Source organism: Cupressus sempervirens, chromosome 2 (genome assembly GCF_028749045.1).
Source record: "Cupressus sempervirens isolate cs-2001-9-10 chromosome 2, ASM2874904v1, whole genome shotgun sequence".
Classification (NCBI taxonomy): Eukaryota; Viridiplantae; Streptophyta; class Pinopsida; order Cupressales; family Cupressaceae; genus Cupressus; species Cupressus sempervirens.
Window position 1 is genome coordinate 294,651,892 of NC_143119.1, and position 27,494 is coordinate 294,679,385.

Genomic DNA, 27,494 nt, shown 5'->3' on the forward strand with positions numbered 1-27,494 from the left:
GAGGATGCATGGTATTGAAGTTTTTTACTCACAATGTTAAACACCGCAAGATTCAATGATCAAATAGTCAATAGCTAGCTTATACTTCTTTTTTTATCGATAATGGGCTGAAGCCTAGATTAGTTATTATTATTTATTGTAATTAATTATTTTTTTGTTAAACTCAAGTAGCTTCGAACCCGAGACCTCCCACATGAGAGGCTCACAAGTTACCGTCATGTTGTAGGCTCTTGCCTAATAGCTAGTTTATAAATTGCCCACTACTAAAAAATGATAAATAATTGTGATCCTATTTCTACTGGCCAATATTTACCTTTGAATGATGCTTTAAGAAAAAGCAGTTTTTAAGAAGGTGCTTAACTTGCTATGTTAATTATTGTAAGGAGTGACCTTTGCTAATTCTTACTCATAATAAGCCAAATGCACAACAAAATGTGAAGTCAATACTTAAATTCTATAAATATGAAAATTGAACAGTCTTTAAAATTTAGAGGAAAAATAATCACATCCACCAAATCCTATCAACATTGTGGCCACCACTCCAGCCATGCTAGAAAAATGGCAACAAAAAGGTTTGCGTTTTACTAAAATATTATGTTCCCAGTTCAAAAATCTTTCAACAAAATATACTCTTCTACAATCAACTGACAGTTTTCTAGGATAGTTATAAATATTGGCTAGAACCTTTGAAGGCTGTACTTCTCATTCCAAAGCTAGGGCCTGCCACAAAAAGAAAAATGCCATGATATCCATAGTTAATTAATGTGTGAGACCAAAACAAAAAGCACTTAAAATTCTTCCCAGCATCTATAGATAACCAGTAACACAGATATCTCTTTTTCAAAGGAACTTCACATTTTACAAATAGTAAATAACGGAAATTCCAATGTTTAGTTTACCAAAAGTTCCTAAAAGAAAAGCTATACTTCCACTTCCAGATTGCCGGGAACACAACTTTTTTTTAAGCAAGAGCAATCTAATATATTAATATAAAAGAAGAGCTTGACAACATTCAAAAGCCTAAAACGATGAAAACAAAGCAACTTACAACTTTGTGGTGCCTTCCTCTCTGCCTACTGATAATAATAATATACTTTTCTATCGCTAATGTCAGTCAGCATGACACTAGATATACCATACAGCCTAAGAGCAGCAACAGAAGACTGTATCTCTTCATCGTTATTATTAACATCAAAATACACCTTCATAGTTTTCAATACATTCTCACTAAATATGTTATTTAAACTTAAAGAATAACAGACACAACACAACTTAAAGAAATACAAAAAACATTAGGCAACAACATAACAGGTATATTTTGTGCAAGAAGGCGGAGGAGATTTTGCATCCTTCATTTGGCAACATGTCCTCAACAAATTCGACCTCAACTGGGTTCTCAATCTGGATGTCAGGCAGTTTATACACTGGCAGTGCATCTCCAGCCACCCCCTGCAGCAAATCCTATGGAACCTGGTCTCCGCCCATTTATGCTTGTGCATCTGGAAAGAAAGGAACAATTGGATTTTCAGAGACGCCAAAAATTCCCCACAGGACACTCTCCACATTGGTCTGAAGCTGATTGAGGATAACATCTCCACATGCAATTGGAAATGCCCTAATACCGCTTAAAGCTTTATGGATCTGTGCATTGCCAAAAGCTGGAACCTAAGCCCTGGGTTTAGCAAATATGACATCTCCAGAAAGGTGGCTAGAGCTATGACCATTTGGAACCCCGCATCCCGCCCCCCCTCTGTTGGTCTAAATTTAACTTCAAAGGCACTGTTACAGCCAAAGCTCAGGCTGGTTGTCCTAAGGAACAGTCAGGGAATGCTAAAAGCGGCCTATGCCGGCCCCCTTAAGGATCATCCGGTCAACCAGCCTGAAGGCATGGCTCTTCTATGGGGTCTTAATTTTGCCTCCTCTATGGGCATCACTCATTTGGAGATTTAAGGCAACTTCAAGATCATTGTGGAAGCTGTTAAGCATAAGACAAGGGCGGGTTGGCAGGTGTGCCCTATCCTTTTTGACATTTGCAGCCTGCTCCTTTGCTTCCAAGAGTATAACATATGCCACATCTACCGTGAAGGCAATGTTGTTGCTGACTCCTTGGCTGCAGTGGGATTATAGCAAGAAAGTTTGACAAGCTGGTGTGTTGTTGAACAGCTGCCAGAGAATACTAGAAAGCTCCTTAGTCATGAGGAACACATCTCCACATCTGTTAATCATGCGTGACATCACCTCTATCCACACCATTGGCACTTGTCCCATGCTTCTAATTGTTGGGTTATATAGGCATCACACCTCTGTCGCATTCAGGGATACAAGATGGATAGGGAGATTTGTGCTGACTGGTCAGATTTTTTGGGTCACCTGGACCATGTGTAGCTTGTCAGTGATGACATGGATTGAATTTTTAAAAAAATTACACAAAAGTTCATGTTTGTCTGCGAGCCCTTTGGGTGTCATATTAATAATTACCCTTCTTAGCAACATTCCCAAGGAAAAGGATTATAAAGATTTGGTGAGATTAACAAAAAAGGCTCCAACTTTTTGTATAATGGCTCACATGTGTATGAGCATGTGAAGAGGAATTTGGCACGCATTCATAATTATGTTAGTAATTATGAAAATTTAAGAGGCATCACAATAGATATCGTATTAAGACAAGACACAGTTAGTTTCCCAAACTTAACTCTTTCTCTATGGTTCTCTAGTTTACCACAGTATGCCTTCTGCCGGATTCCGCTGTGGGAGGGACTAAACTCATAATCAAGCCCAACAAAATTGAGGAAGAAATACTTAAGAATGTCATGGTTATGCACGTCTGTGAGGAAGGCAGCATTTTTCCCTTAATCGAGAGTATGTCGGGAAGGCACGACGATGCTGTGTCACACCAGTTCGTCTATACTTGGAATGAGAGAAAAGTGAAAATCAACACCAGTTTTGAAATCAATGAGGACGTCATTGCCAAAGCCACTAGTCTTTACACTGAGGATCGGAAATGGAAAAATACGAGCCATACATCTGACCACGATGGCCTCAACCAATTTTCTAGAGGATCCAAAGCGCAATCGATGAAAAAATAGGGTGGATACAATCATGAGGATCTCCCGGGAGATTGGAAGAACCTGTGCTACATTATAATGAAGTATGTCAGGTTGGAGGGGAAGTTTATTGTCTATTACTTCCACCACCTCCCATTCTTCAACCACTCAAGGAACAATGGCTTCATTTCCATTCCTTTCTATCTTCTGCATTCTCTTGAAAGTTATGTTGAGACTGTTGGGGAATGTAAGGAAACCGGAAAAGACTGTGTCATTGTACACTAGGGTTTAATTTACAGGCTCTACAATTTTCATTGTGCTCTGTGCCCTCCTACCAATGTTTATGTTCAACTTGTGCCCCAGATTGAGGCCTCCTCAACTGAGTCTACACAAGATACTAGCACTCCCCAGGCCAGGACTAGTAGGAAAAAACACCCCCTGTAAGCCCCTCTAAAGGTGAGACCTCCTCCCCTCCTGAGTCCAGGGATAACAAGAAAAAGAGTGCTAATAGCCCCCCCACGATGTCTAGGCCCCCCAAAAAAGGGAAAAGACCTGTGTTCAATGTTGACTCTGATGACTGCATAGAAATCCCTAGTACCCGCAGGTCTAAAAGGTTGGCCAAAGAAAGATGTAAGCAGGCCCTTAAAACTGGCAATTCTTCTGGCTTTGATGACTCTGAGGGTCACTCCACAAATGATTCCTCCCAACACTCTTCCAGCCAGAAGAATGATTCCCCCCCGTAGGTTGTTAAAGAGATCCTTTCCCACCCTTCCCCACCCTTGGCTCCTACTGTTAACCCTTCCCAAACCTCAGCCTCAAGCCCTACCCAACCTGCAAGTTGTTGACAAGGAGGCCCCCAAGCTAGACACTGCTGAGCTGAAGTATGGTAGATTGGGGGGAAATATCACAAACGACTAGTGGAGATGGATGCCAATATCAATGGTCTGAAAAAGGATGCTGATGGGCTTAACAGCTGCATGGAGGACACCAGAAAATTTCCCATCAAGCTGATGCACACATGTTCAGTGACCCTCTTTTTGCTGCAGGAGCGGATCACTGGTGGAAAGTCGGACACAGAGGATGGTTGCAAGGAGCTCTTCCAGTTCTTAAAGGAAGAATGGGCCTCCACTCTCCTCTCTAAGAGTCTTGGTGGGAATGAAAAAGTTTTTTTTTTTTTGATGGAGGGTTCAGACCTGCGAGGCACAAAGCCTGTGATCTACCAACCACCGAAGGCCACCATATAGACCTTTTAGGGCCCGTTTGGTGACCAGAATAGGAATTAAGAATAAACATCTGTTATCCTGGATTCATTATTCTTGCATTTGTTATTCTAGATTCATTATTCTCAATGCGTTTGGTTGTGCAAAATTAAAATAAGAATAAGATTCAATTAAAATATTTCCACCGTTATAAGTTTAAATATTACAAAATCTTCCCCATTCTCGTGCTCGGGAGAGTCAGCACCGCTGTTAGTGATCCAAGCCTCATCGCCATCGCCCTCGTGGCTGCTGTCTTCCTCATCCTGATCGCACTCCTGCATTCGCTAATCTTCTTATCCATCAGACTCTTCTAATCTGCTGTAATGATGAATTCCTCACCACAGCAATAAAACAAACCAGATATAATAGCGTCAGTGGGACATTACTGTGCTGCTCTATGGTGCCCTACTACTAAGGCCAGGCCTGCAGCTTGAATTAGATAAAATTGACTGGGTTTGTCTATCAGTATTTGCAGAGCGTGTTCTCCATTGATTGCCTGGGTTTGGCCATTGTATAAGCAGAGTATATTCTCCATCTTCCTTACGCAGAAATAATACACCGATGCTCGGATCCCAAAAATATTAAAATGTGAAAAAGTAAAATGCAAAATCAAATGGACGTTTTCATGGAATTTGATATTACACCTATTTCGGTGGAATATCAAATGCATGTTTTGAGGTCAAAATGAGCATATATATTCGTATTCCTAAATCCTATTTGTCACACCCAAACGGTGAATTCAAAATTTTGAGTATTTGTTAACGCCTATTCTAGTCATATTCCCGTCGCCAAACAGGCCCTTAGGGACCCAATACAGGTCCACTCGTGCCTGAAACCTCTTCGGCTTAGAGCCAAGGACTGAGGGGCATCCACGTCGTCAAAATCACCCAAGGCACGATCCCGGCCTCATCCCTTATGATGTCGGAGCCTTCCATTCAGCAAGACTTGATCCCTGGTGGGCTCTTTGTGAGCCATTCAACTTCACCAATAGACCAAGCGCCCATTGACGGGAATGAAAAAGTTTAGTTGCTATAGGTTTCTCCATTTTATGTTTAAGGTCATGTGTCGGCCCTTGGGTGTCTGAAAATTGTTTATTTATTGATACTGATTATGGCCCTGCAAGGCTTGGTTATTATCTGAACAAAAATATTAAGTACGTGAACTTAGTTTTTATGCTTTTAAAAACTCTGCTCATATTATGTTTTTGATAGAGGCAAGGAGTGGCTGCTTTATAGCTGTTGACAATGTGCTAGTTGTTATTATTGCATAATCTTTGTGTGGTTAATACCTAAGTTACCGATGTTGGTTCTGATGTTGACGCAGGTGCGGGGTGCTGATGCACAGACGCGCGGATTTTTCTTTTGGGGGATTTTGGATGTGTTTGGGTGCGTCCATACATAAATATACTTATATATATATATATATGCAAAGAAATACAAGAAATATAAAAAAAGACCATTCCGTAGCAATTAGCATAATCAAATTGAAATAACAGTAATAGAAGAATGAATGGCAATGAATGGCCTCTTTTAGGGCCGTTTTAGGGTTGTGAGGCAAATAGGAGAAAAAATATAATAATAAAAACCTATTCAACATGTGTTTTAATAAGTCACTTAAGTGACTGGGCACTCAAAATGGCTGGATGCACCCGGATGCTCAACTGATTCTCTCTGGATGCTCTCCCAAGCATCACGCACGCATCTGCAGGAGGGAAGCAAGATTCCCAGCAGCATCCACAACGCATCCTAACGCCTCAGAGCATCAGAACACATCTGCAACCGCATCTGCCCTATTTCCAGACACATCGGTAACTTAGGTTAATACTCTAGTTCCTTATGTTCCACAAGCCAGCAACCTCTTGCTGCATCTATATTCAAAAACATAGTGGCATTTCTCTCCAAAATCTTGCAATTCAACCCCAAGTAATCACCATATACCTGCCACATTTGTAATGTCATCTCCCAATGTTTACCTTGGTTTGTCCGCAAGTAATTCTAATTTTTCCTATGAACTTTTTTAGTTCATTTTTATACTTGCCACCCACCCCCACCACATTTGTCATGTCATTTCCCAATGTTTACCTTAGGTTTCCCTACTGTAATTCGGATCTTTTCTATGAATACATTTCCCTTTTTTAGCTCATTTTTATACTTACAACATAAACAAACATGGGATAATGCAATTTTTTAGATTGGGATTAAACCTAGGACATCTATGTTTCCAACTTTGACTTTGAAATATCCAAATGAGGATTCCAAAAAAAAAAAATTGGGTCATCCACATAACAGTGGGCTATGTTGCCAATGATAGTATTTCCTTTTTACATGCAATAATTTGCATAAACTGTATCAACTTTCAAGTCAAAATAATCAATTGTTTTTTAAATGTTGCTTGATTTTTTCACAATTTTTTTTCTCAGTCTTCGGCGCTCTATTTGACATGAAATATCAAATAACAAAATCAAAATTGACCCTATAAAATCAAGGAACCCCAGTACCCACTCTGAGGATGTTTTGGGGATGGAGGATGCCTTGGGGATGTTTCCAAGGTGTCCTGAAAAAATGCAAGGTATATGTCCCCACTTGATGGGACACCACAAAAACATGGTGGGGATGGCTGGCCACCCCATGAACACATTGGGGGCATCTGAGACGTCCATAAATGTCCTTGAGACAGCCACCTTTCCCCCTTTTTCCAATGCTAAAAAAAATGCCCAGCTTTAAAAAAAATTAAACGATGTTTGTGGCCCCCACACACCTCTAACCCTAGCATGACTAAACATAACACTAATGAGTAGGATTGACTTCATTTTTACATTTAAAAAACTGCAACCAACTTAGAAAGACAATGCAGCAGGGTTTTAAGATGTTGGAAAAATCAGCATCAATTAGAGGCAGCCATCATATTATACATCATTATGTTTTACCTTTTTTGACATTTGTGACTGTCATTTTGACATTTGCGGTCCAAACTTGTAGCCTTTAAGCATTTGGGTGTATCAAGTATTAATATGTTTCCAATTGTATATCATGTGCAGACTGACATTAATTATTTGAGCAATTAAATATTTATTTGTTCGACTACCGTGTAAACTCTTTGTTTCATTTTAAGGATTATCAATGTCATCATATGAATATTTGAAATCCCTTGTGTGTGTGTGTGTGTATACACTACCGCCCCCAAAAAAAAAGGCCTCAAGAAATCATGTCTCCTAAATACTCGTGTGTCCCACAAACTTGGTGGAACATAGCTAAAGTTATAATATTCATTTGAGTTTTTGCCAAGTTTTTTCCATTTAAAACTTGAGTAATTAAATTTCATTTACACTCTTATCCTATTTCAATATCATGTAGATGGAATGCCACCATCGACGTAATATGAGGCACATCATGAACACAAGAGGCAGAGTTACTTTCTTAATAATTGGTTTGGTCTTAAGCTCAATTGGTGTGAGTCACTTGAGGTTTGAAAGAGAAACATGGCACATTGAGCCGCTCATAATTGGAAATTTCAGCATGAGCAACCAACATTTTTAAATAGAAAGCTAGCTCTCCCAGCTCTTGTAGCATCTGTACAAGCCTCTTTGTATTTCCTAAAAGAACCCGACTATGTATCGCTTCCAGTTTTTGCTCATGCTACTCGTGATAGTGCCTGTGCAAACAATATGTATGTAAAAGGGTCCCTGTTATTTTTGCAACCTCATAAAGAAGTTTTTTGAAACCACCCTTCAGTTTGGTGTATGTGAGTCCCTTCACATATATGCCTTATATTGATTTGTTTTGAAAGCTACAGAGATTTCACATATGCCGGAAAGCACCATGAGATTGATTTGTAAGGTAGAGGAAGCTAAGCCTCACCGCTAGTCATCACATATAGAATATGTAACACCAAGTATCTAAGATGGAGACAATGGGCAGACAGCAGGCATATACATTTTTCACAGACCATTTTTTAGGGATGGCTGTTAAAAAAATAGGGAAATTTTCAAAATATAGGAAACTAAAATCCCAAGAGGTGGAGGAAGGAGCTATGAGGTCGATTGAGGGAGATGAATGATCACTCTTTATTATCGACCTAGTGAAAACTTCTTCCATGCCAGAATTGATTCTGACTAGTACTCTTCATTGCTCTATGTTTATTTTGTCCAAATCCTACTAATCCTTGATTGTTGGTGGTCTTATAGGGCGTACTTTATTTTCCACTTTCGTGGATTGTTAATTTATTCTTTATAATAGATTTGAATATGAATAATTGTTTTTTCCATCTTAAATTAGCAGTCTGGTAGGTGAGTTATACACCTTGGGCTTTAGTCACAGCCAAAGCGGATGTAGTTAATGCTTGCAAGGGGAAAATAAATTTATTGAGTGACGAGCAAAACCTGGAGATCATATTTGATATCTTTCAAGGAATCTGGGAACATAGAAGATTGAGAGGCAGTACTGGAAGATGCCAAGTTTGAAGTCGAAATCTGAGTCAACAGTGGAGAAACTCCCAAGAAAGAAGCAGAGGAGTGTATGAAGTCAAGAAGAATGCAAAGTTAAACCACCAAGCAAGTAGCAGACAGAATGCATGAAGTCATGAAGGTGGTAAGGGCCTTCTCTTGCTAGGGATACTCCAAGTTAATCTTAACGAAAATGATTAGAACCGTTAAGAATGAAGAAGCTAGACATAAAAATTCTGTTGTTTTTCTTGTCTGAATGAATACTGAGAATATAATATATTCCTTCTAGGAAGTTTATTGATAACCGATAGGGGTAGAAATTGGGCATTTACACTCCTTTCTGTCATTGTTCTGAAGAATCACATAGGGAAGTTATAGAACATAGGGAAAATAGTGGTTGCATTGGTTCCTTTGGGAACCTAAAACAACCCACAAGGAATTATGTCCTCTTGCATTCCTAGATAGATGAACATCAGCTCAATTGTGGGTCTTTTTGCCCCAACTTCTGAAACCTTTTGGTAAAATGCTAAAAGTTGATGATTCTGGAACCACGCTGCTCCACATGAATGCTAGAGTGCTGCTTTCTCTGAACAGGAGGATTGAAATCCCAGACGTTATTGAAATTAAACTTGACAGGGAATTATACAAATGTGAGAATGGACTTGGCGGGCTAAATGCCTGTTTCTTATGCAAAAGAGATGGGCATCAAGAAAATATATTGCACCATCATTGCAAAATTTAGGAAAAACCATTAAGAGTTTCCTTGAAGAGAAGAAAAAGAGAATAACCCAGCCCCCAAGGAAAATCCTACACAAGTGTCTATGAACCTACATTACCGGGTCCGCACCCTGGACCCTCGAACCGGGTCCGGGTTCATGTTCGGGTCTACACAGGGTTCGTGCAGGGACCTATGCATTTGCACAGGTTTGAACCACCACAAACCAGCAAGGACCTACAAGTCCCAGCGAGGACCACAAGTGGACCCGGGGGTATCCAGTCTGAACCCAAGCAGACCCTGTGTGGACCACCAAGGATCCATGGGCAAAAAGAAAGAGAGTGGGCCCAAAAGCATATCACAATACATTTTTTTATTGTTTTTTTCCTCTTAACCCTAAAAAAACCCTAGTAAGGAGACTACAAACACATTTCATTTCATATTTGCTCTCTCAATTGGCTCTCTCCATCTTGCAAGTTTGAAGTGAGGTGTTTGAATTGGACGGAGATCACTTGTGAAGTTGCAAATACCTTCCTAAAAGCAGATTTAAGTGTTTAAGTTATGCATTTCAACCATTTATCTTTAGTTTTTTGATAGATTGTTTCAAGTTTTTTAAAAGTTCAAAAAAAATTCAAGTTTTATTAGAGGACTTGAAGTTTGTTTTTTTCTCCTTTTTTGTTATAGATTACAATAATGAGTAGTCAAAGCTCTGTGGGTGGCTCTCAAAAATTTTAAATTGATAAAGGGTCTCCTCTTTGGAAATACACCACAAGACTTGCTCAATGTTTTGGAGGTGGGAGGTTCATATGGAAATGTAATATTCACAACATAGAATATAAGAACTCCTACTATCAAGTAAAACTTCATTTTATGGGCCCTGGGGGTAAAGGGATTGATATGTGTGAGGGAACAAATAAGAAAGGGCTGCTACCTGCACTAATAGCAGCATTCATTAAAGAAAAGAGAAAATGCTAATGGGTTAGTTGCATAAAGAAAACAAAGTGGTTATAGTTTCGGTTAAAAAGTCCACTACCACCACCAACCACTCGACATGCCTCTAGACATCCCTTCTTGCCTAATACCTTCTAGGGAGGAGGATAAAGATGTAGATAAAACAGGTCACCACTCGCAAGAGAGGGCCACTAGATCAAGCATTTCAAATGGAAGCAAGAGACATTGTTGATGAAAAAATTACATGTTGCCTCTATGCGAATGGTCTTCCATTCAACTTAGTGAGGTCACCCTATTGGAGGGAGATGGTGACAACAATAAATAATGCACCTACTGGTTACCGAGGTTCTGGATTTGAAAGGTGCACACCACCTTATTGCATAAAGAGAGGACACATGTAATGGCCCAATTAAAACCAATTAGATTTTATTGGATCCAAACAGGTGAATCTATTGTCTATGATGGATGGAAGGATTGTAAAAACCGTTCTTTGATCAATGTTATTGTAAAAGTTTGTAGGGAAGCAGGTGCTTTGGTAGAGGAATATATGACCATATCTTTTGGACCCCATGCACTATACACTCTTAATTTGGCGATACAAGCAATTGGCAACCAAGTAGACTGAGTGAAAAAGAATTACGAGGATGAGGAGATTCAAACCACCATATGTCACAAGCAGTTTTCAGATCTTTCTCCAAATTGGAACTATTGAAGGTCAATTTTAAAATTTAATTTTCTTAGTTTCATTTATTATTTTTCATTATGTCATGTTTTGCACAATTGGATAAAATGATTTTTGTGTTATTTACAGATTGTAAATGTGTTACTAACTTACAATTAAAATGTTCTTAGGTGGTTGAAACTTGTTTTGCCTCTCACACAATCGTCTTGAGACAACTTGTAGAGGTAAAGGAGGCATTGTCACAAATGGTGGTTAGCAACCAATGGGGCATTTGGAAGCAGTCCAATACAGTAAGGGCCCAAAAATTGAAAGCAATGATATTAGATGATGACTCATGGGGTCGTGTGGAGTATGTATTGGAATAATGTCCATGCTCCGCTTTGCTCACACTAACGAACCGTGCCTCGGGGATGTTTATGATGCCATGGCTTAGGTCTGATTCTATTTATTTGAAGTGATGGATTATTTCTCCAACTCACGGATAAGCACAAACTCGGGTTCCAAACCTTAATTGCAATGATTGTGCATGGATTTTGAGCATGGTTTGGATCAGTAACAACTCATTTTCAGGCTTTGTCCTCAGAATTTTTTTCTTAGCTTTGACCATGAACTCGGTTTTAGCACTTGATGATTTTGTTCGTTGTTCACCGATGGGCTCCTAAAACATGGACTTTGCTTAGTTTGGAATGCTGAGATATCATAAGAGGATTTAAAATGAAATTGCAGACTCGTCTTCAAAAGTTGTAAGCAACCCAAGTAACTAGTTCGTTGTCATGATAAGATTGTTATTTGCTTCCAAGGTCTTGTTTGAATCTTAGGTCATGATTTGGAGTTAATTTAATAAGTTTGTAGGACTGATTTGAGGATGCTATCATGACTGATTTGAAAACAGGAATTCATAAGTTTGTCTAGGTATTACCGATCTTTGGTCTTTTGATATTCTTGCTTGCATTTTGATTGTTGCTTCCCTTGGATTAGTACATTAAAACTAACTATGAAATTAATTGTTTAATCCATGGATACATTCAAGCAATTTCATGATATAGACTGAATATGTTTGTAAGTCTTTATTCCTTACTATCTTTGAGCTTTGTTCAAGGAATCATGTTCGGACCAAGAGCAAGGATAGTCACAAAGAAGTAAACAAAAGAGGTTGGAAGACAAATTCAAGCTCAAGGCCCAAGATAGCGATGGAAGAGGACTAGCCTCAGAGCAATTGAGTTCAAAGGACAACACTTCAAGATGATGCACTTCGAAACTAGAACAAAGGAAAGGAGCTTCAAGGATCAAGATGAAGGAAGTATCCAAAGATCAAACCATCATCAAGCAAGGACATAAGGAAAAATCTCAGGTTGAGAGCAAGAGGGATTTCAAGGACAAGACTCTCATCAAGGGAGTGATCTTGATGATGATTGTAATGTCCCCATTTTAGCAGTTGACCAAGTGTGTGTGCGTTAGCCTTGTTCTACATGGTCTCGAGGGCTAACGAACGGTTTAATGGGATCCTGGAGTGTTTTGGCCTAGTCATTTCCAGTTTGGGCCAAAACGAAGTTGATTTACTCAGTTTCAGGCATACTATTTTTAGTAAGTCGGCAGGACACAGTGCAGGTCAATTTTGGTGATTGGATTCGATACTCCTCGGTGAGAGCTTCCCGATGAGCTATCACTCGCATTATTCGAAGTCCGATTGCTAATACATTTTAATGCCTGAAGTTTTATTAAAGTAACGTCTAATTTAATTGTAAAATATTAAAGTGTTACTTTAATATTTATTTTATGGTGATGTGTACCCAAGGGAGACATAAGGGGTATTTTAATATATGTTTTATATATTACACATCTTTTATCCCACATTGCCCATATGAGTTGAGCGGACCCTTGGAAATAGAATAAAAGGAAGCATTTGTGGCTTCATTAGGCAGGTTGAATATGAGAAGAAATTGGTGTGTGAGTTGCAGCTCCATTCTTGGCATTTGAGGACGTTTATCCTCTTTTGTAACATTCTAGATGTCATTCCCTTGGGGTTTGGCTTTTGGAATTCTTTGTTATCGGCTTCATTATCAGACAGTTTAGTTGCATTTTCGGCTACAGACAGATTTGGTATTTTGCTCATATCTTCTTCACTACTTGTCCGACGCTTATGCCGCTTTGAGGGAATGATATTACGAAGGTAGTGGACTGTTTGAAGGACAAAGTACTGTAGCAGCAAGTTCGAAAGCATGGGCTCAAGTATTATGTCAATAATGCTGAAGTAATTAGTGAGTTGATAAATCTGTCATGTATTTAGTTTTATGAATTCTGAAAATAACATTTTATTGGCTGTAGTTCATTTCCACTTTGCATATTATTGTAGTTTCTTTCTTGTTTATGTTGTATGATACCAATTCCATGCACAAAACACAACAAACAAATAAACGTTTGATTTCTGGAGTTATAAGGGGTTTAAAACATTAAACGGAGAAATAAGAGGTTGAATGCAAACTGTTTGACATAATTCCTTTCAGCGGTTTGGTTTAGTTTTTGGGACATTCAGGGGTGCCCATTACAGTGGTATCAGAGCTATAAGTCCTGCCATCCTGTGGAGGTCTTATAGGGAATTCGGAACAGCCGGATAGAGGGAAAAAGTGTTTGATGAAATGTCAACACTAAAATCAGAAATAAGTAAAAAACGCAGGCTAAGCATTTATGTTTGAGCATGCGACAGGGGTCTTATAATTTTCGCGATACCAGAGCAAGACAAAATAGGATTTTAGACTTGCAAAGCAAACAGTCTAGTACATCCGTGCAGGTGGACATTGAATCCAACCATACAGACACAGAGGAGATATTCTTTGATCAGGACAATAATATAGGTGATAGAGATGACAGGAATACAGGATTAGGCGGAGACGGAAATGCTGGTCCAGATCAGGGGGAGGTACTGTTCAGACAGTTACTGGATACATTAGAGCAGGGGCAGCGTATGCAGCAGGAGCAGAATAGGCGAATGGAAATGATGTTGCAGCTCATGGCTAGACAGATGGGTGTCAATATTAATCCAGGTGATGCCAACAACAGAAACAATAACAACAAGGGAAACAATAACAACGGGGGAAACAATAACCATGGAGGCCAAGGCAACAACAATGGTCCTGAGAATAACATTAATGGTAATAATGGGCATGGCAACAATGGGAATGAGGCTGATAACTTTAGACACGTTGCACGCCTAGCACGAACTGCGAGCTCGAAACCTCTTCTACCCAAATTCCCACCCAGAGATCCGGTTCAACCAGTAAACGAACCGCAAATTACCGAGTTACAGGATCAGTTCAAGAGGGACTGGGAGGCTAGTGGACTGGAGTTTCAGGCGGATATTTCCCTTAGAGATTATATGGACTTGAGGATGAGACGCATGCCTAAAGCAGGAGGGAGGAATCAAAACTTTGAGCTGAGGAAGAAAGTTGGAAAACTTTCTTTACCTTATTATGATGCTTCAGGGAAGATGACAGCACGAGCTTGGGTGCAGAAGGTAGATACATACTTGCAGCTAAATCCTATGCCTGAGGAGGAGGCTATCAAGTATGCGGCTATGCACTTGGATGGCGTTGCACATGAATGGTGGCATCATGGCATGGTGACTTTGGGGCATAATCAGATTACATCCTATGAGGAATTCACCGAAACATTGATTGAGAGATTTGACACTAAGGATCCCGAGTTACATTTCAAGGAGCTAGCACAGTTAAAACAGCCAGGTTCTGTGGATGCTTACATTGCCGAGTTTCAGGGCTTGTCTGTACTTGTTACTGATATCTCTCCTAGGAGATTGGTGGTGTTATTTTGTGATGGTCTTGCTGATCCATTACGAGGTTGGGTGAAGGGACATGATCCACTCACTTTAGCTGAAGCAACTAAAAAGGCACGAGATTTAGCCCCTTCGGTATACAAAGGAAAAAACCATTCAACAAATTCTTCCTACCACAAGGACAAAGACAAAAAACCATTTCAGAAAGAGTATAGCAAACCCAAAGAAGGATCAAAAGGACTAGACAATGAGACCTTGAATGAACTTCGAAAGAAGAAGCTGTGCTTCCATTGTAGAGAGCCTTGGGACTTATCTCATAAATATTCTCTCAAGGCTAAGGCAAATCAAATGGAGTATTTTTCAGCAGAAGAGTCAGAGTCAGAAGGGGAGGATCAGCACTCCGATTCAGATGAGGGTAACAATATAGAGGAGAGCAACATTTCTAAGGATGATAGATTGTTGGCACGCTTGACAAGGGCTCAAAAGGCAATCACATTTAAGGTCAGGGGTACTATCCAGGGGCAGAAAGTGATATCTCTTATTGACACTGGGGCTACACATAACTTCATAGATGCACAATTGGTAGCCAGGAGAGGGTTACAGACAGAGGAGCATGATGGGTTTAGAGTCATGGTGGCTAACGGTGATAAGTTATTATGCACTCAGAAGATATCTAATCTTCGCATCGGGTTTGGAGATGGCTACGAGTTGGAGGATGAGTTCTATGTTGTGGACATGGGAGATTATGATGCCATCCTCGGCATGACATGGATGGCTTCACTAGTTGAGTTCACACTCAATCTAGCGAAATTGGAGATGAGATTCCAGCATGAGGGCAGAACTGTGGTACTTAAAGGACTTTCAGATGGAGGTTGCAGAATAGTGTCCTTGAGGAGAATGTAGAGACTTTTTCGTCATGATGACATAGAGTGGGCGGCAGAGTGCTACATTATGCCAACTTCACCAGAGCCACAAGAAAAGAGTCATCCACCAGATATCCAGAAGATACTTGATAGACACGCTAAAGTATTTAGCGATATTCCTCATGGGGTTCCTCCTGACAGAGGGATGGAACATGTTATTGAGCTCGAGGAGGGAGCCAAACCAGTTATGATTACTCCCTATCGTCATCCTAAGAAACACAAGGATGAAATAGAGAAGGCGATTAAGGATTTGTTGGAGATGGGGCATATCAAGCCCAGTAAGAGCCCCTTTGCTTCAGCAGTAGTATTGGTAAAGAAGAAGGACGGGACAATGCGCATGTGCATCGATTATAGGGCACTGAATAAGAAAACAATTAAAAACAGGTATCCCATTCCTAGGATTGATGAGCTGATTGATGAGTTGCATGGGGCATGCTTCTTCATCAAAATTGATTTGCGATCCGGATAACATCAGATTAGGATGAGAGCAAAGGACATTGAGAAAACAGCCTTCCGATGTCACTATGGCCACTTTGAGTTCATGGTTATGCCATTTGGTCTAACCAATGCACTTGCTACATTTCAAAGTTGTATGAACCAAGTATTCAGGAAGCAGCTGAGGAGATTTGTCTTGATCTTCTTTGATGACATCTTGGTCTTCAGTAAGACCTGGGAGGAGCACTTACATCATCTGGAGGAGGTGTTATCTATGCTGGAGAGAGAGTCATTGTATGCCAAGGAATCTAAATGTGAGTTTTGCATGACTGAGCTCCTTTACCTTGGGCCTATCATTAGTGCAGATGGCGTTCGGGTTGATCTCGAAAAGATTAGAGCTATTGTAGAGTGGCCTACTCCCACAAACCTTACACAGCTTAAGGGATTCTTTGGTTTATGTGGTTTTTATAGGAGGTTTGTTAAGGGATTCTCACAGATTGCTACACCCTTGACAGATCTTACCAGGAAAGGAGCCTTCGTGTGGACAGGGGCAGCACAGAGGTGTTTTGAGCATTTCAAGCAGGTAATGTCTTCATGTCCAGTTCTAGCTCTACCGGATTTCACGAAGCCTTTTGAGCTTCATTGTGATGCATCAGGTGATGGGATTGGAGCAGTATTGATGCAGGAGAAGCATCCCATTGCATTCGAGAGTAGGAAGCTCCGGGGAGTTGAGAAAAGTTATTCTGTCTATGACCGGGAGATTTTGGCCATAATGCATGCATTGGCCAAATTTCGATCATATTTGGTAGGTGGACGTTTTGTGATCAAGACTGATCACAACAGTATTAAATACTTCATGAGCCAGCGTGATCTTAATGACCGGCAACAAAAATGGGTGACTAAATTGCAGGCTTATGACTTTGACATAGAGTTTGTCAAAGGTAAGAAAAATGTGGTGGTTGATGCCTTATCTCGGAGACCTCACTTATGTGCTCTGGCAGAGATTTCAGGAGATTGGAGAGATCGGATTATAGCAGAGTATGTCGGAGATGCTTGGGCTTTTGAATTGATTTCAGGTACCATACAGGATGATCGCTATGAGGTGATAGATGGATTGATCAGAGTTCAGGACAGGGTTTATTTGATTCCGTCATCACATTTGAGAGAGGCGATACTGAAGGCATTTCATGATGCACCCACAGCTGGACATCCGGGGGTCTTCAAGACCTACAAGCAGATCCGAGAGCGGTTTTCATGGAAAGGGCTCAAGGATGATGTTCAGAGGTATGTCAAGGAGTGTGTGGTTTGTCAACAGAATAAGGGAGAGCACACATTTCCAGCAGGTTTATTACAGCCCTTGCCCATTCCTGATAGGAAATGGGAAAGTATTTCGATGGACTTCATCACTGGTTTACCACGAGTGCAGGGAAGGGATTGCATCTATGTGGTGGTGGACCGCTTGACGAAGTTTGCTCACTTCTTTGCTATTTCGTCCACTTACACAGCAGCACAGGTGGCAGATCTTTTCTTTAGAGAGATATTCAGGTTACATGGGCTGCCCAGATTCATTGTCAGCGACCGGGATAGTAAGTTTATGAGTGTTTTTTGGCAAGAGTTGTTTAGGTTGTGTGGTACAGATCTTACACCTAGCACTAGTTATCATCCGCAAACAGATGGGCAAACAGAGATTGTGAATAAATGGGCGGAAGGATATTTGAGGAACTATGTAACTACACAACAAAAGGCTTGGATCAGATGGTTGCATATGGGAGAGTATTGTTATAACACCACTTATCATATGTCCATCAAGATGACTCCTTTCATGGCACTCTATGGTTATGAAGCACCTAGCTTCATGGATTTAGTTTTGGGGGACAGTAGAGTGCCCAAAGCCAAAAACTTATTGCAAGATAGTCAGGACATCCTGAAAGTGCTCAAAGAGAATATACAACAGGCCCAAAATCAACAAAAATTGTATGCTGATCAGCACCGAATAGAGCTTAGCTTCAAGGTAGGGGATATGGTTTACTTGAGGCTACAACCATATAGACAGTCATCGCTCAAGAAGAGCGGAGCTGAAAAGTTGAAACCTAGATTTTATGGTCCCTACAAGGTGATTCGCAAAGTGGGCAAAGTCGCCTATGAGCTTGAGCTTCCAGAGGGCAATCGAGTGCACAATGTGTTTCATGTGTCTAGGCTTAAGAAAGCCATTGGTCAGAGTGTAGTGCCTTCTGCAGATTTACCCCTTTGGATGAGGAGGGGAAGCTTGTGTTAGTACCCGAGGCTATTCTAGACACCAGAGAGAGGAAGCTTAGAAACAGGATAGTGAAGGAGTATTTGGTTAGATGGAAAGACCTGCCGGAGGAAGATTCTACATGGGAGAGTGAGCAGGTTATTCAGCAGGCTAGACTGAGATTGCTTGAGGACAAGCAATTTCAAGGGGGGCGAACTGTAATGTCCCCATTTTAGCAGTTGACCAAGTGTGTGTGCATTAGCCTTGTTCTACATGGTCCCGAGGGCTAACGAAGGGTTTAATGGGATCCTGGAGTGTTTTGGCCTACTCATTTCCAGTTTGGGCCAAAACGAAGTTGATTTACTCAGTTTCAGGCATACTTACTATTTTTAGTAAGTCAGCAGGACATAGTGCAGGTCAATTTTGGTGATTGGATTCGATACTCCTCGGTGAGAGCTTTCCGATGAGCTATCACTCGCATTATTCGGAGTCCGATTGCTAATACATTTTAATGCCTGAAGTTTTATTAAAGTAACGTCTAATTTAATTGTAAAATATTAAAGTGTTACTTTAATATTTATTTTATGGTGATGTGTACCCAAGGGAGACATAAGGGGTATTTTAGTATATGTTTTATATATTACACATCTTTTATCCCACATTGCCCATATGAGTTGAGCGGACCCTTGGAAATAGAATAAAAGGAAGCATTTGTGGCTTCATTAAGCAGGTTGAATATGAGAAGAAATTGGTGTGTGAGTTGCAGCTCCGTTCTTGGCATTTGAGGACGTTTATCCTCTTTTGTAACATTCTAGACATCATTCCCTTGGGGTTTGGCCTTTGGAATTCTTTGTTATCGGCTTCATTATCAGGCAGTTTAGTTGCATTTTCGGCTACAAGCAGATTTGGTATTTTGCTCATATCTTCTTCACTACTTGTCCGACGCTTATGCCACTTTGAGGGAATGATATTACGAAGGTAGTGGACTGTTTGAAGGACAAAGTACTGTAGCAGCAAGTTCGAAAGCATGAGCTGAAGTATTATGTCAATAATGTTGAAGTAATTAATGAGTTGATAAATCTGCCATGTATTTAGTTTTATGAATTCTGAAAATAACATTTTATTGGCTGTAGTTCATTTCCACTTTGCATATTATTGTAGTTTCTTTCTTGTTTATGTTGTATGATACCAATTCCATGCACAAAACACAACAAACAAATAAACATTTGATTTCTGGAGTTATAAGGGGTTTAAAACATTAAACGGAGAAATAAGAGGTTGAATGCAAACTGTTTGACATAATTCCTTTCAGCGGTTTGGTTTAGTTTTTGGGACATTCAGGGGTGCCCATTACAATGATTGAGCCACACAAGGAAATGGACTTAATATGCCAATGAAGAGGTTAATGTGTTCAAGGGATTACTCCAAGGATCAAATCCGAAGATGAGGAAGACAGAAGAATTCCAAGTAATGAAGGTGAAAATACCAAGACTTCAAGCACTGTGAAGTCCATCCATTCAAGAGAAACAAGTCCAAAAACGATGAAGAATCCCTAAGGTAACATGGTGGAATTAAGAAAAAGATTGCATTGAGAATGTAAGAGTTCATGGAGTTATAACATGGAGGCCTTCCTAGTAGTGACATGGAGGAACTTAGTGATATTTTGCTTAAGTTCCTTGATTTTGCTAGAAAGGAGGAGCAAAGAAGTCTACATCTTGGGTGATGACTTGACAGCTTCCTTGTTTCTTATTGGTCCCCAAGCCTTTGAATTTTTTCATCGGCTCATAATGTGGTGCTTCATTTCTATTGGCTACTTTTGGTTGCCCTAATTAGGGTTTGTAATAGATTAATTTGGGCCCTTTATTTTAAATCAATCTTGGTCGTTCATTGTAATTGGGGCTCCTATATAAACCCCACCCCTCTCATTTGTAAAGCTGGACTTGTTGGAAAATTGTTGCTAATATAATGCCAAATTCGCTCTACTTTTCATTGTTGTGTCTTGCATGGTGAGTTGTTGTGATCAAGTTTGCATTATTGCATGGTGATCCATATTTCCTCAATTAGCTTAGGATTTCATTTCATGTTGTTGAGAAGTAGTTTAGTTGGATGAAAGAATTGTGGGTGTTTTCTTGTTTGACTCGAATATAGACTAGGCCACTAGCCTCTTACCGATGGTAGAAGTGCCTTGTGTGGTGAGCTAGTGAAAGTACTTAACTTCAATTGATATCCAATCTTTAGTTTGCATCCATTGACGGGATTAAAGAGGGTAGATATTGATTTGAAAACCATTTGAGTATATCGTTAGAAGCTTGCACTAGGTGGGTGGATTCGCTATGTAAGCTACATCTAGTAGAGTCCAAGTCTGTCCATGTTTCCTTGCATTCATGGTAGAAGTAGGAGTAGTAATAGAGGTTAGAAGTTTAAGTTAGAGCTAAAGTGGAAACGTCAAAACATATTTCATTGCACATTGTGAAGCTAAATCTTTAGAAGTGCAAGTGGTTGATGTCCATTGAATGAACAAAGTAAGTCCCCTAAGTGATTCCCAACAAATCACATTATTTCACTGCGTGAGTATCCACCTTTAAAGGGAGTCTTGAAGTCATTTCATGATCTTACTTTGCAAGCTTAGCATTAGAAATGACCTTATATCAAGAGAGGATTCAATATTTGGCATTTCACTCCGAAACATTAAGTGTTTGATTCTGTATGTTGTAGTGGAATAAAACTCACATCAACATATAGTACCTAATTAATCAATTTAATGAATTCATTAATTTGGGAACATTATAGTCCTCTTTGCCTAGAAATAGCTTGCCCTGAAGCAATCTATCATCAAATGATTTGTGAATTGTGAAGCTCCAGGATCCCAAACCAAGCACGGGTGTTGATAACCATAGTTGTTGAAAGCTTAATGCCACACCATGCCTACAAACAACGCCAACAAATCCCAAAAAAACTTTCATTGCTCCACTCTAATATAAACATTGCCTTGCTCAAAGTTGAGGCACGTCTTACCAAAACCCAATTGATTTCTCCATATAGATACCACTCACATGTAGAGATGACAATCATGCATGCCTCATGCCCAATCAAAGGAAAAACTTCATACTCAACCAACTAAAGAGCTTCCTCATTCAAAGGGTCATTGATAGAGTCCCTATCTCCATGATATTGATCGACTAATGTTGGCTTCACAAGTTTAGTGCCAGCATCTCCCACACCCTTGTGGTTGTCTTGAAGATCTGGGCGATTGCCACTTGAAGGGACAATTGTTGATTCTTTATTGTCCATGCCTCATGTTGTAGAAGTGAATATGCGATCATGTCTTTAACATCTTTAGGATTTAAGGTGTCATGTAGCACATTGTCAATCTCTCGCTTTAGTATATTGTTGTAGATTATATTACCCTTAGAGGATGGATACTTCATTCGTAAGTCTATGTAGTCCTTGAGAGATATGAGCATTTGTCATCCACCATCAACCTAATCCTACTTGAATTGCTTCAATAACTCAACCAAAGACGGTGTTTGCATTTCTTGTTGCTCAATCTTGGGAAGAAGGGTTGGCATCATTGGTCTTGTGTTGAAGCATCATAAATCTCCCTTCTCCTTTGCTTTTGTCAAGTGATTAAGCATCTCATCCATCTGTTGGTAGAGGGTTTTACTAAGTTGTTGTGGACTTATTATCAACTTCCTCAACATAGTTGTCATATCCATATGTGCATTTCCTATTCCATCACTACGTGTCATGATTCTCCCAACGGGCTGGTAGGATCACTAGCCCCGACACCATTGCAATGTACCAAACCAAATTTGGCACACAAATTCTTTCATATGGCCTCACCCTTGGATAGTAATCCTGTATGACAGCTTGGACCCTTCGCATAACACTTATGCTTCCATCTGCATGGAAATTTCTCCTCTGCCCATACAACACTACAATTGTATAGTTAGACTCCATCCATATGGCACTATCATTGTATCGTCACCAATCACACCATCGTTGCTTTTATCTTGCCCGTACGGCATTTGGGTCCCTACATTGATGATGTCACTCGTACACACTCTCAACACTCCATTATTGGTGAAAACACTTGTAGGATAAACTTGGCAACCACTCCTATACAGAATCATACACATACAGGGTTTCCTTCTCACATTCGAACTTAGATGCATTGATAATATCATAGATAGATATGCAATATATATGTGAGAGATGCAAAGATGCTAGCAGTGAATAGGAAATCGATATTCTCGGATTATGAAAATATTGTTTAGATTAGATCAAAAGGTGTCTTCAACTGAAGGCTTCACCAATGGACCAACAAGCAGAATAGGGTGAGGAGTGACTTTCACCGAAACTGTGAATGCCTAAATAGGGAAAATCATGCACCTCCACAATGGCAAACAAAACTAAATTCCAACTCGATTGCAAATATACAAGGAAATAAACTCCATGACGATTACCTATAGTGCCAACCAACACCTTATAAAGGCCTCAAAGAAGTTTCTGGAAAGTTACAATGTACTGACATAACTTTATTTGTTATTTTATTATTTCGGCCCCTTTCTGTTTTATGACTAACTTGATTAATTAATTAATTATAGAAGTGCTTTATAATATTATTTAAATTTTGGGACTACCTAATTAATTAATTTAATTAATTATCTCCATTAATGTGGGGGACATTACATCCACCAAGTTTTGGGGACAGGGGCAGCAGGACATATTTCCAATATGGGCATACTTTTGGCCTATTTTTAAGGGGACAGCTGTTAAACAAAAGCATATATCAGTTTCCATAATTATACACCAATGCTGAATAGAATCGCATTAAAAAATAACATGTACTGACTCAGTTTTGTCCCAAAATGTTTCAATATAAAATGGTGCATCTTCTTTTGCAACTGAGTTTCATAACTCTGAATTTGAAGCAGCATCTGATAGAGGTTCAATGTGTCAGCTGCAAAAAGAAGTGTCAACAGGCAGAACGCTTCCAAAATCCATCCCCGTACCCTCCCCGGTACAGGAAAAGGGGTACCAGCTCAGGGATGTGTCCCAGTGGAGCATAGATATTTATCTTTATCGCCACAATTTTCTCATTTGGCATTGGTGAATAGTATAGTATCTTATTTAGGATTTTGTATATTCTTTAATTTTTTTATTCACTTATTTATTTTTGTTATTCTACATATGTAACTAAAAAAATGGAAAAAAAAAATTGCCCATACTCGCATATCTGATTCTCTTACTCAGACCCCATACCAGCAACTTTAAAAAATGACTAATACTAATAGTCAAGTTCTACAATATTATATTGTATCTTGTTGGCATTCACGCGACAGGTTTATGAAGAGAATGTAAGAAAACATAAAAAAGAGTTTAAAGTGGAGATTGCAAATAAAAGGAAAAAAATGAAGACTGTATCTGTAATTGTGATATATGTTTAGATTGTAGAGAGAGAGGGTTAAATGAAAATCAACTAAAATAACTGCAAAAGAGTGTATCGAATTCATGTGTCTCTTTTTTTTTTTGAATTATAAGCTTAATTAAGTTATATTATCAGTCTAGTTCTTTTTGCATTGGGTTCGCTGTAACTAATGTAACTGATGATTCTCAATACAGACATTTCTGACTCAGATCCAGCTGAAAGGCGTTTCAATTCACTTCTGGTCGATCCCTATTTTTAGTTTGTAACTGTTGTTGTCTTTTCCTGGGGCGAAACTACTATTTTTGAATTGTTGGTTTTCTTAGTGGGCTGGTACTAGTGGTTACATGTATGGGTGTTTTTAATGCGAGCTACAGAGAACAAAGAAACATAGTAACATAATTTTGTTTATCTAGAATTATTTTACAAAATAGGAAATAAATTGACTGTTTGTTCGTGTTTCATTTTGTGTTTTTAGTAAATTCAGTTAGAGCTTCTTGCAGAGGAGGGGCTTTTTCTGCATCAGTAACCTTGATAACTCATAAATTAACACGGAGGATAAGCTCACTTATATCAGCAATGCCTTGAATGCACCCCACCTCATATACTCAATTAAGATTTCAAGTGAATAAAATATTGATGTTAAACATTAATTTTAATAATGGCAATATATTTTTATTAATGGATCAAACCATAACAGATACTCTTGCAACTATTAGTATATGCTCAACTACAGAGCTTCTCCCCAAAAGGAAGCTCCCCGTGTTTTAAAAGAAAAGAAAAGAAAAGAACAACAAAATGTCGAGAGAATTTAACGAAGCTTCCTGTACACCCTAGACACACAGTTGTTCATGACCTCACAAAAATTATTTAGCAAATTCACCATTGCGGATAGAAAAATTTAATAAAGGGAGAAACGCAACCCCATCATATATCTAGAAAACTAAAGAAAAGAATGTGGCCGAGCTTATAGCCTAAACGGTTCAAACACAAACCATCATCCCACAAAAAAAAGTATTTCCTAAACCTAATTGTCACAAATAGAACATTCGACAAGAATAAAAATTCACCCTCGCCAAGCATTTAGTAAAAATGACCAACACAGATAGAAACATTTAATCAAACGGACGAAAACACCTAATACGGAAAAAAGCATACTTGATAGAAAGAAAAACTGATGAACAAATGACTCTTAAACCGTGTTGGAAAAGAGTCCTAACAATGGAGATAGTTAATAGGGCAAGAAAATTACTTGGTAGAGTTCCGGATATTGCTCCACATACTCCCAACAGCCCTGAAAACATCAGGCGCTGTCTGTACAATTGCAGTTGCTGCGACTTGAAGACCCAACATTTGGCCTATACTTGGCTTTGAATCAAGCTTCATTTCCAGTATGGCGAGGCGCGTGTTCATATCCGACTTGAAAGCTTCGTTCCTGCGCGTCGGGGAAGCCCGTGCTTCAGATACCACTTTAGAAAGAATCTTCTGCAAGTCGAGAATGGCCTGGTGAGCTGCGGCTGTGGAGCTCAGCCCCTTTGCCTCGTACATTGCTATCAGTTCTGCTGGGTCTGCTTTCTTTGATTTCTTAGTCCTCTCTCGTGGAGGAGGAGGAGGAGCAGAAGGGCGGGGAGGAACGAAAGGAGGAGCGGCCGACGATGACGACTCCGTCGACATTGTAAAACCCAAAACCTGAATTCAATCCTCTCTGAAACAGTGTAAATCTAAACAGATAAGGAATGGCTCTGCTGTCTCGTTTTTTGGTTCAAAACATTGGATTTTGGGGTTTAAGACATTTTACAGCGGTTTTAAAAAATGATGTAATTGCTTTGTTGCGTCCTTTTTTTTCGGTCGAGAGTAGACAGGAGGTGTTTTATTTGTCGAAGTGTATTAGGGTGTTCGGTGTAGCCACGAGGTGTTTCATTAGTTCCGAATGGAGGTAACTATATAACATCCATACTGGTTTTTGCCTCTATTAATTGTGGCCAATGGGAAGCCTTTATTTTTTGTGACCTTTTATTTTAATTTATTTTAATTTATACATTTTAATATTTTATAAATAAAGATATTTATTGTTCAATTCTAATTGGCGAGTTTCGTGTAAGTAGGATTTCCAATCTTTTTTCCAGCATTAAAAATAAAAACAACAATAATACAAATATTGAGCTATGAAATTTGTGTGGAACTTTGGAAGACTTTGTAGAAAATAATTTGTACTACATTGTCATCTTCCCCAATCTTCAACATAAGGTACAATTATTTATTTACATATAATTTTGGCAGGGAAATATTAATTGTCAATAGTTTTCATTATCTGACATTGTGTAAGAGCATACAGTAATTGACGGCTTGTGTGCTGAACATTTTGGCTCTTCAAAGTAATTTGTGTGATTTGTCTTGTCAACTTTAATGGCTTAGACATTGTCAATGAACAATATCTAACCAAAATCGTCCGAACACTGAGTATGATTTGTTTTGTTGGGAAATGAGCGCACGGTTTGGGGAAAATTGGGGAAGGGGGGAGGGGGTCGGAATGCATTTGGTCCTATGCCACTTAATACTTTAGAGAATGTTTCCTGCTGACAACCTTCAATGGTAAGTTATCAGCCTTCAATGCTCTTCATCAATTCCACTCATGAGTAGTTTTAGATCATTCATTGTGCTTGCTTTTGGGTCGTGGATAAATGCAGACTTGTTAATCGTGCTTTGTTGCTCTCATTGTTGGAGTGTGCAGATCTTGTATTAGGTAATCTTCATGTTTTCCTTTCTATATTGTTTAGTATGTAGTTTTGCTAACATGCTATGATCTATTTGTGAAGACTAAATGCATAGAGTGGTTCTCATAATTTCTTTGTATTTTGTTTCTAAATTCGTAAATTCTTAAGATACTGTGAATAAAGTTTTGTGAATTATTTTTTGATTTACTATTTTCCTCGTTGTGACATATTTCACAAATTGTGCACAGTTTCCATACTTTAATTATCCAATATTCTTCTCTATATGCATGTGAGTATTCGAGAAAAATTACTAAAAATTTAACTATATTTCAAAATCATTTTAGTTTTTCTCTCGTCAAATTCCATTTTGTAAAACACGTCTATGGTTCTCATATCGTATTGATGGTATTTGTACAATAGTTTTAAATGTAGCTTATTGTAGTTTTTGTTCTTGATGGTCATTCTACATTGTTGTGGAGGTTTTCTTTTGCACTAACAACCATAGTCTTAGTTCTAAGCAATTAGTTTTAGTTTTGAAAGATTATGTAATTTTTTTTTTGGCAAGGGGATGTAGTCTTTTATTTGATCTAAAGCTTAGGATGGCAATATGTTGTCATTTTGTATTATGTGCCTCTATTTGTTACTTTCACAACTTGTTTTGGCATTGGACATATTTTTTACCCATGCCAGAAAAAACACAAAAATGATTTATCACTTGCAAATATAGGTTGTTTTACTGAGATCCATATTGGTTACAATGCCAACGATAATATCGAACACCAATACGTTACTCAATCATTGTATGATTCTTCTGCAGTTTGCACAATGAGAATGTCGATCTCTTGCTCAATCGCATGCTTATTCCCTCTTTGATGCCTTGTT

The 27,494-nt window shown here is 39.1% G+C and overlaps 1 protein-coding gene across 1 annotated transcript; it reads right to left on the reverse strand.

Annotated features, from left to right (window-relative positions):
• Positions 1 to 435: 435 nt before the first annotated feature.
• On the reverse strand, positions 436 to 25,787 carry LOC149572238 (ribosomal protein-like protein). The gene is made up of 2 exons (XM_089813476.1): positions 25,151 to 25,787; positions 436 to 720 (listed from the first exon to the last, which is right to left on the reverse strand). Exons 1-2 carry the CDS (start codon positions 25,570 to 25,572, stop codon positions 714 to 716), a joined length of 429 nt encoding a protein of 142 aa, XP_089669602.1. The 5' UTR covers positions 25,573 to 25,787; the 3' UTR covers positions 436 to 713.
• Positions 25,788 to 27,494: the final 1,707 nt, after the last annotated feature.

What these genes read in the sequence shown, in the direction of transcription:
- LOC149572238 (XM_089813476.1), bottom strand. Translation starts at nt 25,572, where the DNA reads ATGTCGACGGAGTCGTCATCGTCGGCCGCTCCTCCTTTCGTTCCTCCC.